We start from the raw sequence: 16,358 nt of genomic DNA, 5'->3' as shown, positions 1-16,358 counted from the left end.
TAGAAAAAGAAGTTTAAGTTTTTGAAATTAGGTTATTTTGTAAGAGAAAGTCTTAGGGCCCATAAAGCCCAACCTGTCATAGGGAAGCTAGGGGTCCACCGCGTAGAAGTGACGCTAAGCACACCAGACACCGAAGAAATCTAGGGCTAGATGTGAAGGACCCTGCTTTCCCTCTGGAATGTGCGTTATGCAGGGTGAGGACCTGCTCCAAGGGATGACCACCCTGGGACAGGAGTGGAAGCTGAGCTGAACACAAAGAGCCCCCCAGAAGTTCTTCCAGGTTTGGGACTGGGCCATTTGGAACTGATTGTCCATGCTGGAGAACCTCACAGCACTCCCAGTTCCCAGCCCAACCCTGCAAGAGGGTGTTGATCAACTAGAAGACGTCCCCCGTTTGGAAAGCTGATAAAATCAGGGCAGCAAGTCCAACAAAACCGTGCGAGTTACACTGGACTTGAAGCGGGACTGGTGGAGCACCGAACTCATTGTTGTGAAGACACATTCTGGGCAGGGTAATGAGGGCAAGGCGGCATTCTCAAGACACTCTTCCTCAGACCAAGAGCTTTCCCAGCCCAGAAACACACATCTTGTCCAAGGTCAGAAGGAGTTAGAATTCTATTGAGCCAATGGTTGCTCTTCCTGTTTGCAATGCCCTGAGATAAAAATCTCTGTAACTGAGAAGCTGGTGGAATTAAATTTAGATTTCCAGAGTGCTCCGCCCTGCCACAGCCTCCCAGAGGGAGGAGCGGTTGGCAGACTTCCCCTGGGATCTCACCACCTGTAAGTCGCTCCCTCCTGATGGCCTCCATCTGATGAATAGATGGGCCAGCTTTGCTCTTCCCATGGGTATCTGCTGTGGGAAAGCCTGATCAGGGCAGGGAGGGAGTGCTCCATACCTGGATGGCCCACCCACAGGTGGTCTCCCCAGCCCTCTCCCAGACACAGTGAGAACTAGATGAGATAATGTATGTGAGGTGTTTTGTGCATGGTTCATAGAATTTCCTGTTTTCTCTGGGGTGACTTGCAGGTGAGGGGCATTTGCTCTTGTGGAACACTCTCCCTGTCTATACCAAGAAACCTCCTCCAGTGTCTTTTGGTGCTAGCTCCCATTTCTCAGGTCCCTAGAGTAACTCCCTCTTTCCCTGAACATCAACAGACTTCTCCCCTGGACCCTGGTTCCTTTTTGTGACTGACTCTTCTTCCCTCTGGCTATTAATTCCCTGCCCTGTGGCATCTAGGTTCCAACATTCCTAGGATTGGGTCACATTGTTCCCTTCATCCCTCCCTCGTCCTCTCTTGATTCAGATAGTCAAGTCTTCTGAAAAGTCAAAGCCACATTTTCTGGAACAACCCCAATTCCTGCCCAGGAGAAGGATGGGGAAGATGACCTTGGCCTGGCCTTGCCCTTATGCTTTTTCCCAGAGCTGACCTGGATTCCCTTAGAGCATCATACACACATGTGTGATTCCAGGGATAATCAGGCCACACCCTGAAGTAGGTCTGGTGGTGCCAGAAAACTTGGATTCATTTTAGAATGTTGTCTGGGACCATGACTTTCTCCTTCCCTGGCATCTGACCCTATTTTTCCCATAGAGTAGAATTCCTTTTTTCTCAGGCTCTACCACATGGACTCTTAGGGTGGCAAAGATATGGGATTCCTCCATACACACATCCCCACCCACGTTCCACTCCCTCCCTCAACCTCCTGCTAGACAGCTAGCCAGCCTCTGCTTGAAACTTGATAACTCTCCAAGTGGCCTCGCCCATCTCAGGATCAATAGAAAGGTGCTTCTGACATACAGCCAAATCTGCTATAGATCTCACATGTGCATCTGGGTCATCAGCTGGGACTTACCCCCCTTTCCTATGGAAGCTCTTCAAATCTTTGCAATTAGCTGTTCCATTACTCCCAGCGACTACTGTCCAGGTCCTCCCATCATCCCTCATGTAGCCAGGCTTCTGATTTACCACCACCATGGTCCTGGTCACTTTGTTCTCAATAGGCTCCTATTATTTATCACTGTCCTCAGCATTCAGAGCCTTCAGAGGGTCCAAATACAGAACAATCCCTCTTCCTGGCTGTTGCCTTCCTAGTTCCCATGGCTTTCTCCAGCAACCACCACGCCCCATTGACTCATGTGTTCTCACTGTCAGCTGAACACTGTCAATCATTTTTATGTCCACAGCTGTCTGTCCACATCTTCCCTGCCTAGTCCTTGTGCGCTCATTTTTTACTTTAAAAATAGGACTTTGCACTGTCCGCCCTCCTCTTCTTCCCTTTGGGCAGTCCTTCTGCCCACCTGCTCTCTTCTCAGCCTTTCCCCAATAGGCCTGCTGCCAAGACAGGTGAGACGGGAAGAAATTTCTCAGAGTGACTGTCGGGTGTGCCTGGGAATGCAATGTCTTTTCAATATGGGTTACGGTTGTGTTCGAATGAACCCCATATCCAAATTCCATCTTTATTCCTTCGGGGAACAAGCAGGCAAGTCATAACTATTATGTGAGTCCTTTACTTGGACTCCAAAATGCCATACAGGATAAGGCGATGGCTTAACCTGCTCCATTTTTAAATTTCTGCAACTTTGCTTCTCTCAAGGCATCGACCAAAATGTTCCTGCCCTTGACCCCCACTCGGTAACTGGACCTCAGCCCCTTGCCTCCCTGTTTGGTTTCTCCCATCCTGCTGTCCCTTTTGCTCACACACATCCATTCTCTCTTACCTTCGAGTCTCTGGGCATACTAGACCTCTGTCAACACCTGCCCCTACTCTTCTACTTTCCAGTCTTCTTGAAGTCTGTTGGGACCAAACTCCCTTCCCCAGCACTGGCACCTATTGTTGGTCCCACTGCTCCTTTCTGGTGGGTCTACCCATGTCCTCAGAAGGCCTTGCTTCCACCCTCAGGCTAGGTGGTCCATAGAGGCATACACACTGGCTTCTCCCCTATCAAAGCCTCCCTCTCCCCCATAATAGATCATCTGAGTTGTGAGCACTTTAAGATTCAGAGACGTGTTCATCCAACACTGCCTTCCCAGTGCCCAGGTCACTGCCTGCCACACCAGGAGCTTAATAAATGCCTGTTGAACAAACATGTAATTGGCTTTTGAATGATAGGCCACTTTAAAGATTAATAAGATTATGTCTTATTAATTAAGAGCAAGGCTCTTCAAGATTATATATTACTTGTACAATAAAAATGATAAAAATAATAAACCTTAATTTCCCAAATATGAATAATTTCAAAGACAAGAAAAAAATAACTCATTTCCAGACCAAGTGACATTTTGAGACCACAGAAAAATTTATTTTAGAAAGACTGGAAATGCCAAGCCCTTCAAGGTACACCTTTCAACCAGGAAATGATGAAGTCAAAGGTAATTCCCAAGGGACCCCCCACAGAGCCCCTCAGATGCCCCAACAGAATCACGGATGTGGAGGTTGGTGTCGAGACTCAGGAAGCCAGTGAAGGGGACTCCAGATCCTAGAAGCAAAGCCACACTCCCCCTCTCAAGCCACATGTTGGCTGACATTTTCCCCTGCCAGACCTCTCCAGCATGTCTCAAGCACCTTTTATAAGACCCTAAAGTAGAAGTCAAAGTCTCACAAAGTGCTCAAAGAGAACAGAAGTGAAAAGGGACTTGTGAGGTCTGGAAAAGGGCATTAACTGCCTGGGACAAAAACAGGCAGCTTCCAGACTGGCTCAGGACTGGAACCATCCCAAGTCAGATCCTCACAGTCCTCAGGCTTCAAGCCCTGGGCACCCTGGGTGGATCAGAACAGGGCTGCAGATGCCCAGCCCACTAGGCAACTCTCTGCAGACCCATAATGGAGCAGAGTGCAGGAAGGGGCAATCTTCCAAAGATGGAGCTGTCTGGAGGGCAGGACAGAAACAGAACTCGATCATCTGTCCGTCATACCTCCATTCACTGCTAAGAACAATCCTCCCTTTAGACAAAAACAGGGGGTTTGACATACTCCCACAGGGGGCTGTAAACCAGAGGGATAATGCTTCTCAACATAGAAATTCAGAATCAGGACAGGCATGACCTACAGGCATCTCAGATAGTCAGTACATCAACCATCAAGGTCAAAGTATGAGGTTACAAAGAATCAGGAACTGACCCCTGGTAGTTTCCTCTTACCAAGCCAGCTACTTGCCCATAGGGATCATTTTGTGAGCAACCTGAGGGATGGACTGTGGATCATGCAGCTGCCAAGGTACAAGAAAGGAAGCCTGGGGTTGAGATGCTTGGTAAACCTGACGTACTCTCAATCATCCACCTTGCAGAAGCTCTGCGACTTTCCTGTCCATCAACTATGTGCCTTAGTGTCCCCAGGGTAAGGAGCAGGGTCAGACAGGGGATCCCGAGTGAGAGTGTAACTGCCTTTGACCACAAGCCAGTGCCCTCCAAAGAGAGAGCTGCTATTTGTGCTTATCCACCCTGCTTCCTCGCCTAGAGTGGAATTTATTAGCAAAACTGCTGAGACCCATCAGGAAAAGCTAAGTGAGAGGGAGTCAGGAAGGGCATAGCGGGGAGGCGACAGGAGAAGAGCCAGGGGGCGCATCCTGTGTGTGAGCCCTGAGAGGCGCTGCTCTGCCCCTACTCCACGATTCGCTTGCGGGAGGTGTTGGTGGAGGTTTGGATGATCTGCACCCGCGAGGAGCCGCCACTGTATTTGCTGCTGCTTTTACTGCTTCCTCCATAGCTCCCGCCGCCGCCACTCCCATAGCCGCCTCCACTGCCGCCTCTGGCGCGCCCTCCTCCGTAACTTCCCCCGCCCCCGCGGGAGCTGCTGCTGCTGCCGCCGCCGCCACCGCCACTGTAGCCACCGCCTCCACCACTGTAGCCGCCGCCGCCGCCGCTGTAGCCTCCACCTCCACCACTGTAGCCTCCGCCGCCGCCGCTGTAGCCTCCGCCTCCGCCACCGTAGCCACCGCCTCCGCCACTGTAGCCACCGCCCATGGATACCTGGCTACTCTGCACCGCTGTTGAGGAGAGGACCGCGTAAATGGTTCAGAAGGACCTGGCAGGGGGACTTAACTGCACTACCCCTTCAACCTAAGGGCTCCTACATCCTTGATCTTTGGTGGCATCAACTTGCAAATAGATAACCGCCGACTTGCAAATATACACTTTGGACATCAAAAGTATTTCCATTTAAAAATCGCTCTTCATACTACAAGGATGTCAGCGCTCCTTTAAGTAACACATTCTCCTTGTTTATTGAATATATGCCCTAAAGAGTTCTAGTCACTGCTGAGATTAGGTATCACAAAAGTTTAAGATACACAGACCTAAAAAATAAATAAATAAATAAATCATAACCATTGCAACAAATTCTTCTAGGCTTTGTGGTGACATTAGTATACTTTGGTATTCTTTCTTCTAGATTAGAAGCAAAAGCGCCCAATGCCAATCCCTGCTGGTCACCTGGCAACCCTACCAAGCCCATCCTCTGCCCAGTGCCAACCAGCCTCTATCCCTGGACTCTGGTACTTACAGATGCTCACATGGCTCTGCAGCTCTCCTGACATCCTGTAAAACCAAAATACAGTCATTAACCACACTCATGAAGCATCAGGACATCAGTGAAGGCAATCTGAAGATAATAGAAGCAGAGATGTCCCCAAGCCTCGGGAAACTGTGTGCATGGGCAGAGGCCAGGGAGACAGTGGGGCCAGAGGACATTTTCAGCATTTTCACGAAATCTTTTAGCATTGGGGTTGTCCACCTGGTGGCATTGGTGTGAGCTGGGATATGGAGACACTGTACTTGGAGGTGGGTGATGGTCACAATGACTTTTCCTATACCCTGCCAATTCACACATCTTCTGTTTCTAACTCTAATATTTCTGCTTACACTGGACCACCAATCTTCCCAAGAAATCTGGGAAGATTATTTTCTCTCCATCCTGGAAGCACACGGTCCATGACTACATCCTCATTTTGGCTGAGAAACATGACTGCTACACCCACCTGCTCTCCTCTCCCTCCAGCAGCTTGCGGTAGGTGGCAATCTCAACATCCAGGGACAGCTTGGCTCCCAGCAGTGCCTGGTAGTCACGCAGCAGCCGGGCCAGCTCCTCCCTGGACTGCTGCAGGGCCTCATCCATGTCCTGTAGCTTCTGCTTGGCATCTTGGAGAGCTCGCTCTCCTCTCTCCTCTGCATCCGAAATGGATGAGTGCATCTGTTCAATCTATGCCAGAGACAGTTGGAGAAACACATAGTGTTGAGTTTGGGGAAGCTGATCTAGCAGAACATTATGGAAGGCAAGAGGACTGGCCAACCCACCCTGAGCACTTGTCCTACCTGTTTCTTGACATTGCCAATCTCTGCCTGCAGCCTCTGGATGGTGCGGTTGAGCTCAACAATCTCCATCTTGCTATTCTTCAGGTCATCTCCATGTCTCCCTGCTGTGATCTGGAGCTCCTGGTACTAAGGTCAAAGGTGACATCATGGTCAGCACCTGCTACTCACCTCAAACTCCTCCAAGAAGGGATGGGTCTAGGCTGCTCTCCCCTGGGAAGTTCCAGAATAAGCCCATCTGGAGCTGTGGTTCTATACATGTACACATACATATCCACACTGAATCTCTCACCTGAGCCCCAAATATGCACATACATACACACACCTCTGTACTAAAGGCCCTTCATTCCCACTCTGGGTAGGTTTGTATTCCAGCCAAAGTTGCTTCCTGATGCCCTTTTTCACATGCCTAAGCCTTCACACTGGTTCTTACCCTCACTTTTTATACTCCACCATATTCCTTCATATTCTTTTCCAGAGTGATTTCCCTAGCAGGCAGGGCCGCCCATCCTCAGAAGCCCTCAGCATCTTCCACATTCATTCACATTTTCCTGTCTCTGTTTCTGTGTCTCCATTGCCCCCAATAGAACTCAACCCACAGGACATGGTGGGGGGAGAGTTAACTCAAGCGAATCTGTATTCTGATGTTTCACTGCTGACTCTGCCTCTCCTGTTTGATGCCAAAAAAATCTATTCCATCCCAGAATAACTGTCTGCAGGTCAGTGGGACAGACATCAGCTGGGATTGGAGTTGGCCACGGACAATAACTCATAGCAAATCATCAAATGCCAGTTGTTCAGAATTTAGTTGACTGGGCTGTCAACCTTTGTCTCTTCAACACAGAATCTTTATCATCCACAAAGGCCAAGGTTGATTTATAATAAATAAGTAACCAAAGATGTAACCAAAGACTAAATTGTGAATGTATTTATTTAATAAGTGAAGGAATCATCTCAAAATGAAATACCATGCTGTTAAAAATGTAGACTATGTAGTGGAACAGAAAGGCATTCATAATTGATAAGTAAAACTGAAAGGAATCAAACTCTGTTTTAACAGGTACCATTATGAAAAAGATTAAAATAATTCTAATGATTAAGAGCAAAGGCTTATAGATAGTGCTCTTGAATTAGGTTCTGATGTCACTTGCTATATGTAGGAATCTCATACTGTCATCTGTAAAATGGGGATAATGAAATCCTTACCTCATGGGGTTATTGCAAGGATTAAATAAAATAGTATATATAAAGCATTTGTGTGGTACCTGGCCCCTATGAGTTCTCCCTATACGTTAGCTACAAAGAACTCACAGAAAACATCTGAACACATCATATTGGTGGTGAGATATGGGTGATCCTTACCATAATTTCTAAAGTTTCTATAACAACTTTAAAATAAGAAGAAGAACTACCAGCTCTGGGCAGCATCTGCCTATTTCAGGGGTGTAAGCTGGGGGCAGAGCTCACCTTGGTCTGGTACAGCGCCTCAGCTTCATCCTTGCTCCTCTGTGCAATCAGCTCATACTGAGCCCGCACTGCATCAATGATGCTGTCCAGGTCCAGGGAGCGGTTATTGTCCATGGACAGGATAACATTGGTGTCACTGATGTGGGTCTGCATCTGGGACAGCTCCTGTGAGACATGGAGTACCATTGACCCCTTCCACTCTCCTAGAGTCTCAGTTTCTCTTAAGGTTCCCTGGGGAGGCCAAAAGCCTGGACCAGGAAGGAGCCTCAGAGGAAAGTTCTTTCAATTGTTGTATGCAAAAAGAGGGAATGGGGAGAGTCTTAATTGCTTCAAATAAAGTAATGGGACCCAGGCTTACCCTCCAGGGGGGAGGCAGGCTTCTGAACTTAGAGCCCTCATGGCCCCACCTTCCCATCAGGCCTCACCTGTGTCCTCCATCCCAACCTTACTCTTGCTTGGCCGCCATCTTGAACTGTACCCTCTGACAAGCATATTAGCTCATGTGCTTTCAAAGGAAATAGAAAGGACTGCAGTTATGGAGCCATTTGACTAGCTGGGTTACTGAGAAAGTGGCTCAGTTGTCTGTTCTGTAGAATAGAGACACCCAGAAGATAAGTAGAGCTCCTATCAGCACCTGGCCCAGAGCATGTGTCCCCAAGTTAGACATGGGTGATAGGAGGACCAGGGGTGCGCAAGTGTACTATCCCACACCCCTGCAGTTTGTCCTCGCTCCCTTTAAAATCCATAGTCATCTCCCACAGAGTTCTCTAACAGCCCTATTGATGTCCCAGAATGCATGACAATTTCTGGCTGGTTTTGCTCCTATATGTCTTGGTGTCAACCTCATTTCCCAGACAGATTGGAAGACATGAAGCAGAGATAACTTTTTTTCCTCCAACCTTAGGATCTCACTGTCTCCATCTCCACTGCCCCCACCCAGGAACACGGAGGACTGGAGGGTGAGGAAACAGCTGACTCCAGGCCCACAGAGTTGAGTGATTGGGAAGATAAACCCCTGGTGGGTACTACTGGATTTCAGGCCTCCCCTCTTTCAGCACATTCCCCTTATGAGATGTGAGATAAGAACAGGGTTTCCTATAAGGACTGAACTTACTGTGTCAAATAAATATTTCAGGAAATTGATCTCCCCAAGCAGAGTGTCTGCTTTGGACTGCAGATCCACTTTACCCATGAAAGCAGCATCCACATCCTAAACAACAAGCAAAGATGGTTTGCTTATCCACCACATTATCCACCACCAGGTATTTTCTACCACACCTGTCTTTCCACCCAGGAAAGTGACAAATCCTCTCTGGGTTTTTCCTTGTCTAAAAATGTCATCACCTTACTCAAATAAGAGGCCTGCAAACCACGGCTTTCTCAGTCAGAAGGAGATAGACATCAACCTCCACACCTTGGTCAATCACACACAGCACCCTTGAACCTCCCCAAGTCCCAAGGCCACATATGACTAACATTCAAAAGCTGTCAATTAATTTAATTTCATTTTCAGAAGCCTGGAGAGGCAAGAACCAGAGGGTTCCCAAAGAGTCACATTAGTGTCAATTTCAATTTTCCCTTCAGTATAAGGGCTATGCATTTGGGCAATGCACACCAAGCTGGCCCTAGAGGTCATCTTGCAAGTCACAGAGATTTTTCATCCCACCCAGTCTTCTGCATCCACAGCCCCCCAGGGACTTCCCTTCCCCTCACCTTCTTCAGAACCACAAAGTCATTCTCAGTGCTGGTCCTTTTGTTGATTTCTTCCTCATACCTGTGGGGAGGCAAAGAGCACAGAGTGGCTGCAGCAGCTGACCTTGGCTCCCTGATGTTTCCCCCACCAGCAGCAGAAAGTTCAGACTTCCCCAGACCTCTATCTACTGTCCTGGACTTGAGAGTTCTGATTACAACACAGTTGTCTCCTGCCAGGGCCTGGTGCTCTCACTGATAAATGGCTGGAGCCACCTCCTGGTTCTCTAAGCCAACAGAAGGGACAAGGACCCAACAAGGAAAACCCAGAGCCACACAGAATTCCCCCCAAAATACCCATTTTTATTCTGATGTTTTACCTTTGCAAAGTGTCAAACTCAATCATTTTTTTCCAGTTAAGAATCACTTTTACTAAATTTGTAAGAGAAAAAAAATATCTATAATTCTGCCCCCAGCACCCCCAGGGTTTTATTTTTTCCCTTGTTGATTCATATACATTTGACTCCACACTGGCATTACACAGGAAGAATGTCAAAGTGATGTTAAGAGAAACACCCCACATGGGGAAGAAGAGAGAGGGAAAGGCCACTTAGTCACCTACACAGTTGCTCAGAGCAGCTGATCTGAAATTTAACAGCTCCTGCCCCCTCCCCACCATTGCTATTAATATATTGAGTAGCCTAGCATGTGCAAGTATAATACTAAGAATTGATTAAGCCCAATTTCATTTGAACTAATGATTCTCAAAGTGTGGTCCCCAAACCACCAGCATCAACATCAATAAAAAATATGTTAGAAATGCCTAAGAGCTGACCCTACCCCAGACCTACAGAATCAGAAGCTCTTGGGGAGGACTCAGTGATCTGATTGCAGCAAGCTGATGCACACTGAAGTCTGAGAACCACAGACCAACCCATCACAATAATTCAGCAAGGTACTTACTATCCTCACTTACTAATATGAGAACTGAAGACAGATTGATCTGTAAGCAACTAATAAGTGTCAGAGCTTATTTAGCTCCAACAACCATAAAACTATGCTCCCCCAACCCACTCAATACAATTGACAAGTACCATCTTACCAGGGCTGCCATATGCAAAATGGCACCCCCTGCAGTTGTGCAATGCAGAGCCTGAATGACTGCACCTGATGGGCCCAGTCCCACCTCTTACATGTAGACACTGAAGCAAAATATCTTGCCCCTATGAATCAGTTCCCTGCTACGATCCTCCCAGACCCCTTTGCCCCGCCTTAAGCCTCACTTGTTCTTGTAGTCCTCCACGACATCCTGAATGCCCCTGATCTCCGTGTTCTTGCGCATCTGCTCCGAATTGAGAAAATCCACCTGCCTCCTCAGCTCACTAATATAGCTCTCCAAGACTGGCTCCAGGTTGTTACTCCGCGTCGAGGTGTTCACCTGCTGCAGTAGCTCCCATTTTGTTTGTAGCACCTGGTTCTGCTGCTCAAGGAATCGCACCTAAAAAACAAAGACCCCAGTCCACCTCAGGCCATGGGTCAGAGCAGCTCTCCCACAGGAAGGGGAATCAGCAGCCCCATGCACGTGCAGACCTCAGAGAATCAGATGGCTCCTCCAGAGGTCAGAGAGCTTTCCCCCATCTGCGACAAGGACACACAGAAGACAATGTAGTTTTTGATGGTGACCAATGCTTATAAGGTCAATTTGTCTAAAACTAACGCTGAGCCAAGTGCTGTGGTGCCCGCCTATAAATCCCAGTGGCTAGGGATGCTAAGGCTGGAGGATCACAAATTCAAAGACAGTCTGAACAATTTAGTAAGGTCCTAAGCAACTCAGCAAGACCCTGTCTCTAAATAAAAAAAAAAATGAAAAAGGACCAGGGATGTAGCTCAGTGGTTAATTGCCCCTAGGTTCAATCTCTGGTACCAAAAAAGAAAAAAGAATAAAATCAACACTGAGATTCACTCTGGTTTGAAGGTGCATTGCCTCCAACTGAGTACCATGTTCATTTAGCTATAACCATTGACATCATTCAATTTATCCATGCCAACATAAGGAAATAATGTTTTGAAACATCTGAAACTCTAACAAATCCAAGGCTCTTTCTCTTGTGGCTGACATGGGTCATGCAATTGAGGACAGGAAGAAGTGAGGAGAAGAAAAAACTGGGCTTGGAATATTAAAATATTCTAATTCCTGAAGCCAGGTGTAGTGATGTACATCTGTAATCCCAATCACTCAGGAATCTGAGGCAGGAAGATCTAAAGTTCAAGGCCAACCTCAGCAACTTATTAGCAAGACCTTCAGCAACTTAGGGATACCCTGTCTCTGAATAGAAAATAAAAAGGGTTAGGGATGTTGCTCAATGGTAGAGCATCTCTAGGTTCATGCCCACTCTTCAAAATAATTTATTAATTAATTTAATTAATTTCTGAGAAAGCTTATCTGAGTGCCCCTAGAGCTACCACAACCCCTGCTGCCTGTCAGCAAGGTTTTCAGTAAATTTACCATATTTAAATGTTTATAGACCCCAGAGAGAAATTTAATAATAAATATTCTCATTTTCTAAATTGTATAATATATTCAAGTTCCCTGAAATAAGAACTTTGGGTTGGCAGGTGTTGGAAATACCCAAGTTGCTTTTCCCAGGAAATAGAGTAGACATCACCCGGTATCTTCATTCCTTCCTCAAAACTGGACACAAAGATGGTATACAGGGGCCAGAGAGGTGGCAGCTCAGACCTAGCACATGAACTGCCCTTCACACCTTACTGACCTACACTCACCTTCCCTCTTCTAGTTGCCAACAGAGGGAGCCTCCCCTCCCATGCTTAGATGGAGATGGTGGTGCTGCCTCTGCTTTGCTCATGCACATGGGTATGTGTACACGCACACACACACACAAACACTCTGTAATCCAGTTCCCTTCTCCAAGAGCTTTGCAAAGGGCAACCCCCTCTGTTTTGTATGGTCAGAGCAGAACCCTGCCAACAGTCCCCTACAATGTGGCCTTAAGGGGAGTATCTAGAATCTCCCAGCCCCTGAGACACTGTCCATCTAAGGGTTAGTCCTTGCCTACTCCTTTTGGATTCTGACTCTACATTGGAAAATGTAAATAGAGCATTATTTCCCACGGCTCATTTTTGCTAGCTTTATCAAAGTCAGAGATTGGGCAACAGGTTTATCAGCTTCGCTCATTAATGCCTGATGAGACATTCCTGCCACTATCTATTTTTACTCCATGTTATGCTCCCAGTCAATTCTACACTCATTCACAGCCCTGTGTTGGGTAGCATGGCATTGTGGAGACCCAAAGAAAGAATCTTGTTGCAGGAACAAAGCTAGATCATATAGGTCCTTATGGGATTGGGCTTTTATTCCAAAAGAGATAAGAAACGTCCTTTAAATGGATGAGTGTTGTGCTCTGCTCTGGTCTTGAGAGCAGGCTGCACAGAGCTAAGGGGAAATGCAGGAAGACCACTTAGAGAGCTTCTGCCTCCATCCAGACCGGAGTCCGCCTGGCTGAGGAACCTCTCTTCATGGTCATCACAGGCCACGCCCTTGGGAAAGGACTGGAAGCCAAAGCCTCTGATACCTTGGCTTTTGCCCAAAGCCCATGCCATAAAACTGGACAGACACTCTGTCAATGACAGGAACCGTAACCCAATGAGAGTCTCAGGAGATCAGTTGTCAGAAGCCTGTGGTCATTTCACTGACCACAATGCTCTTCCTCCCTCTCCTCCATTAGTATAACCTTGACCTCCTACTGTTATCTCCTTCGGCTTCACATCCTTGCTCCAACCAAACGCTCCCAGCCCTTTCTGTTCCTGAGGTGCGATTACATTCACCCAAATTTCCCATTCAGGGTGATCAGAGGAGTCAGAAGCACCTGGCTCTGTGGAACTCCTGTTTGTCTGTAAGCCTCAACACTCTACCCCACCTCCTCCTGTGCTCACATGTTCTGTACCGTCCCCTGTGTTTGCCCAGATATCAGGCAGTGGCCACTGTGCCGCTACCTCTAGACAAAAGGAAATGCTAGAGGAAGCTCTTTGCCATAGATATTCCACCAGCCTCTGCCTGGTGACATGGGCCTGAACCAGACCTAGTCTGAGATTTAATCAGGGAACTAGAAAGAGGGTCTTCCATGGCTCCATCTGGCCCTTTCTTGGTCCTGGTAAGCTACTAGGAGGAACTCAGGGTTGCTACATGGTATGTTACTGACTTCAGCTCCCAGGGATAACCAGCGGCCAGCACATCAGCCTAGGCCTTACCATGGCTTGCCAGCCTGCTATTTCTGCCTGTCTTGGCAGTTTCCCCTTCTCTTCTCCCCTCTCCTTTCTATTATGCATTTTTATCCAGGATTTTTAACTATTTGAAGTTCCCTGAAGGTATTGTATCTTTATGCCTCCTGGGCCTTCTGCTTAAAAATTCCCTTTGCCCTGAAAGCCCGCAGGGCTCTTCCCCCACCTTCAAGATTCAGGTCAGACCTGGGGCTCCAAAGAAGCCCTCCAAGAATCCAGCAGGCAAAGCTCATGGGAAGCAGCAGGAGGATTTGGAGGGAGCTCATGGCACTCTTTTTGAGATACCATGGCCAGAGAGTACTACCCCTGTTACATACTCCCCATACACTGTTGTAACTCTCCCCTTTAGATGTGGGTCTCCTTGAGAGCAGAACTTGTGTCCTGTTCACCCCTATAGCACCTGTTACAGTGTCTGACATATAGTAGATGCTTAGTATTTGTGGGTTCAATGGGTGGGTAGATGGGTATAGTATTGGATGGGTAGGAGGATGAATGGATGGATAAATAAGTAGGAAGTATATAAATAAGTGCAGTGATGGAAAGATGGATGATAGATATGTATGGATGATGGATGGATGGATGGATGGCTATGGGAGGATGAGTTTGGGGGTGTATAGATGGGTGGGTACAAGGACTGATGGATAAATATGTATGGGTGAGTGGATAGACGAATGGATGAATATGTGTGAGTGGAAGGATGGAAGGAAGGCAGCTAAGAGGGAAGGCTATGTGTAGATATTAATGGGAAGATGGATGGATGGATGAGTGTGGTGTATAAATCAATGTAGTAGATGGGTGGTGGAAAGATGAATAGATGGGTGGATGTGTATGAAGGGTGGGTGGATGGATGGATGAATGAGAGCATATGTGTTGGTGGGTGGGTAGATGAACTGAAGGAGGGCAGGAGGGAAGGATGTGTGCATGGATGGATAAGAAGTGAATAATAAGAATGAGATCACTGCACTGAATATCTATCAGGTATTTCACATCCTTTATCTGTTTTCCTGCCAAAAGGGAAAGTAGATATAAATCCCTCCAAGAAAACAGGTTGAAACCTAAATGAGGTAAATTCTTTCCTATCCTAGGACAAACACACAGAAGTGATCACTGATTATTATCCAACTGAAAAGTGCACACTTGGTGAGAGGTCACTTGGTCAGTGACCAAAGGTTCTGCCTATCTCTAAGGTACTCACCTTATCAATGAAGGAGGCAAATCTGTTGTTGAGAATCTTGATTTGCTCCCGCTCCTGGGTCTTGATCCTCTGAATTTCAGGGTCCACCTCTAGGTGAAGTGGCTCTAGAAGGCTCTGGTTAATGGTCACCTCTTGGATGCTCCCTGGTGGATAAGAAGGACCAAAGCCCCCAAGCCCAAAATTGCTAGCCCCAAACCCAGCACCCCCAAAACTACCTCCTCCATAGCCACCACCTCCAAATCTGCCACCCCCAAAGCCACCACCTCCAAAGCCACCACCTCCATAGCCACCACTTCCAAAGCCACCACCCCCAAAGCTTCTGCCCCCTCCAAATCCTCCTCCTGATCCCCGACCCTGGCAGAAGCCACTGGCACTCCTCCCCACCATGCTAAAGGAGATGCTTTTACTGCCACCCAGATTGTAGAGGCTCCTCGAGCCAAAGCCCCTTCCATGGCTCCCATAGCCTCCACCGCCACCCCTGCCCCAGGCCTGACTCACAGACCCCACGGTCCGACTCCCACCACCACCAAAGCCCGAGGAGGACCTGGCACTATGGGCCCGCCTGCTCCTTGAGCTAAATGCAGACTGAGAACTAAATTGGCGACTCATGGTTGCTGGAGCAACCAGAGGCACAGACAGGAGCGAGAGTGCAGCTGGAAGGAGGCAGAGATCAAGAGGGAAGGAGCTGCCACTCCTTTGGAAGAGATCTGGCTCAGTCCCTATATATACACATCTGCTGGGCTGGGCACCTTCAGAATCTTGGGAGGGGAGTATTAATGTGTAGTTTGCCTGCCAGAACATCTGTTTCAAACCTCACACCTATATGAAATTACATTGCAGACAAACTTCCCCAACTTGATCGTTTATCATTCATCTCTTACCACTGGGAGATGGGACAGCAATAATCTCTGAGGATCTAGTTGCTGGAAACTCCTGCACAATTTCCCCCAAATCATTAGTTGGTCTCTTCCTAAGAAACTCCACTTGTTTGTTTGGGGGTGTGCCTGGGAGATCTGGGGCAAAGCTAGGGGGTGTCTAGTGACCTTGGGACCACAGTTGGGATTACGTGGATACTCCTGAAGTCATAGCACTGTCTTGGTGGGCAACAGGTTTTTCTTTTATATCTTTGTTTTACAACAACAAAGTTTTTGGTTAAGCATTTACCAATACCTAATATTGTCTTCTAGACCAGGAAACAAAATGTCTCTTTTTCTGTTTTATCATTCCTATCCTGTTATAGACAAATTTTTTTGTTATAGACAATATTTTTATAAAATAGCATAAAATTAATTACTCTTTGGTGATTTAAAAGCCAGAGATGCACAAAACATAAGCCCTATTTTTTAATTTTTCTTCATTTTTAGATTCAGCAATTAAAAATTGTCCTATTGACAAAAATTAC

General features: G+C 47.3%; 1 protein-coding gene across 1 annotated transcript; it reads right to left on the bottom strand.

The window, feature by feature from the left end:
- Window positions 1-4,599: 4,599 nt before the first annotated feature.
- Window positions 4,600-15,565, bottom strand: Krt77 (keratin 77). Its single transcript, XM_027949888.2, has 11 exons — window positions 15,250-15,565; window positions 14,957-15,189; window positions 10,746-10,960; window positions 9,487-9,547; window positions 8,888-8,983; window positions 7,774-7,938; window positions 6,310-6,435; window positions 5,976-6,196; window positions 5,501-5,535; window positions 4,923-4,985; window positions 4,600-4,832 (listed from the first exon to the last, which is right to left on the bottom strand). The coding sequence occupies exons 1-11, from the start codon at window positions 15,563-15,565 to the stop codon at window positions 4,600-4,602; spliced, it is 1,764 nt and encodes a 587-aa protein (XP_027805689.1).
- Between the last annotated feature and the right edge of the window lie 793 nt (window positions 15,566-16,358).

Source organism: Marmota flaviventris, chromosome 3 (genome assembly GCF_047511675.1).
Source record: "Marmota flaviventris isolate mMarFla1 chromosome 3, mMarFla1.hap1, whole genome shotgun sequence".
Taxonomy (NCBI): domain Eukaryota; kingdom Metazoa; phylum Chordata; class Mammalia; order Rodentia; family Sciuridae; genus Marmota; species Marmota flaviventris.
The sequence above is the reverse complement of the archived record's forward strand: the minus strand, read 5'-3'. Positions and strand labels throughout refer to the sequence as shown.

Excerpts from the sequence above, each read along its gene's own strand:
- Krt77 (XM_027949888.2), bottom strand. The coding sequence starts at position 15,565 with ATGAGTCGCCAATTTAGTTCTCAGTCTGCATTTAGCTCAAGGAGCAGG. Across the intron at positions 5,536-5,975 it reads CTGGAGGGAGAGGAGAGCAG|GATGTCAGGAGAGCTGCAGA; the intron begins GTGGGTGTAGCA and ends TTGGTTTTACAG. Across the intron at positions 4,833-4,922 it reads CGGAGGCGGTGGCTACGGTG|GCGGTGGCTACAGTGGCGGT; the intron begins GCGGAGGCGGAG and ends ACAGTGGTGGAG.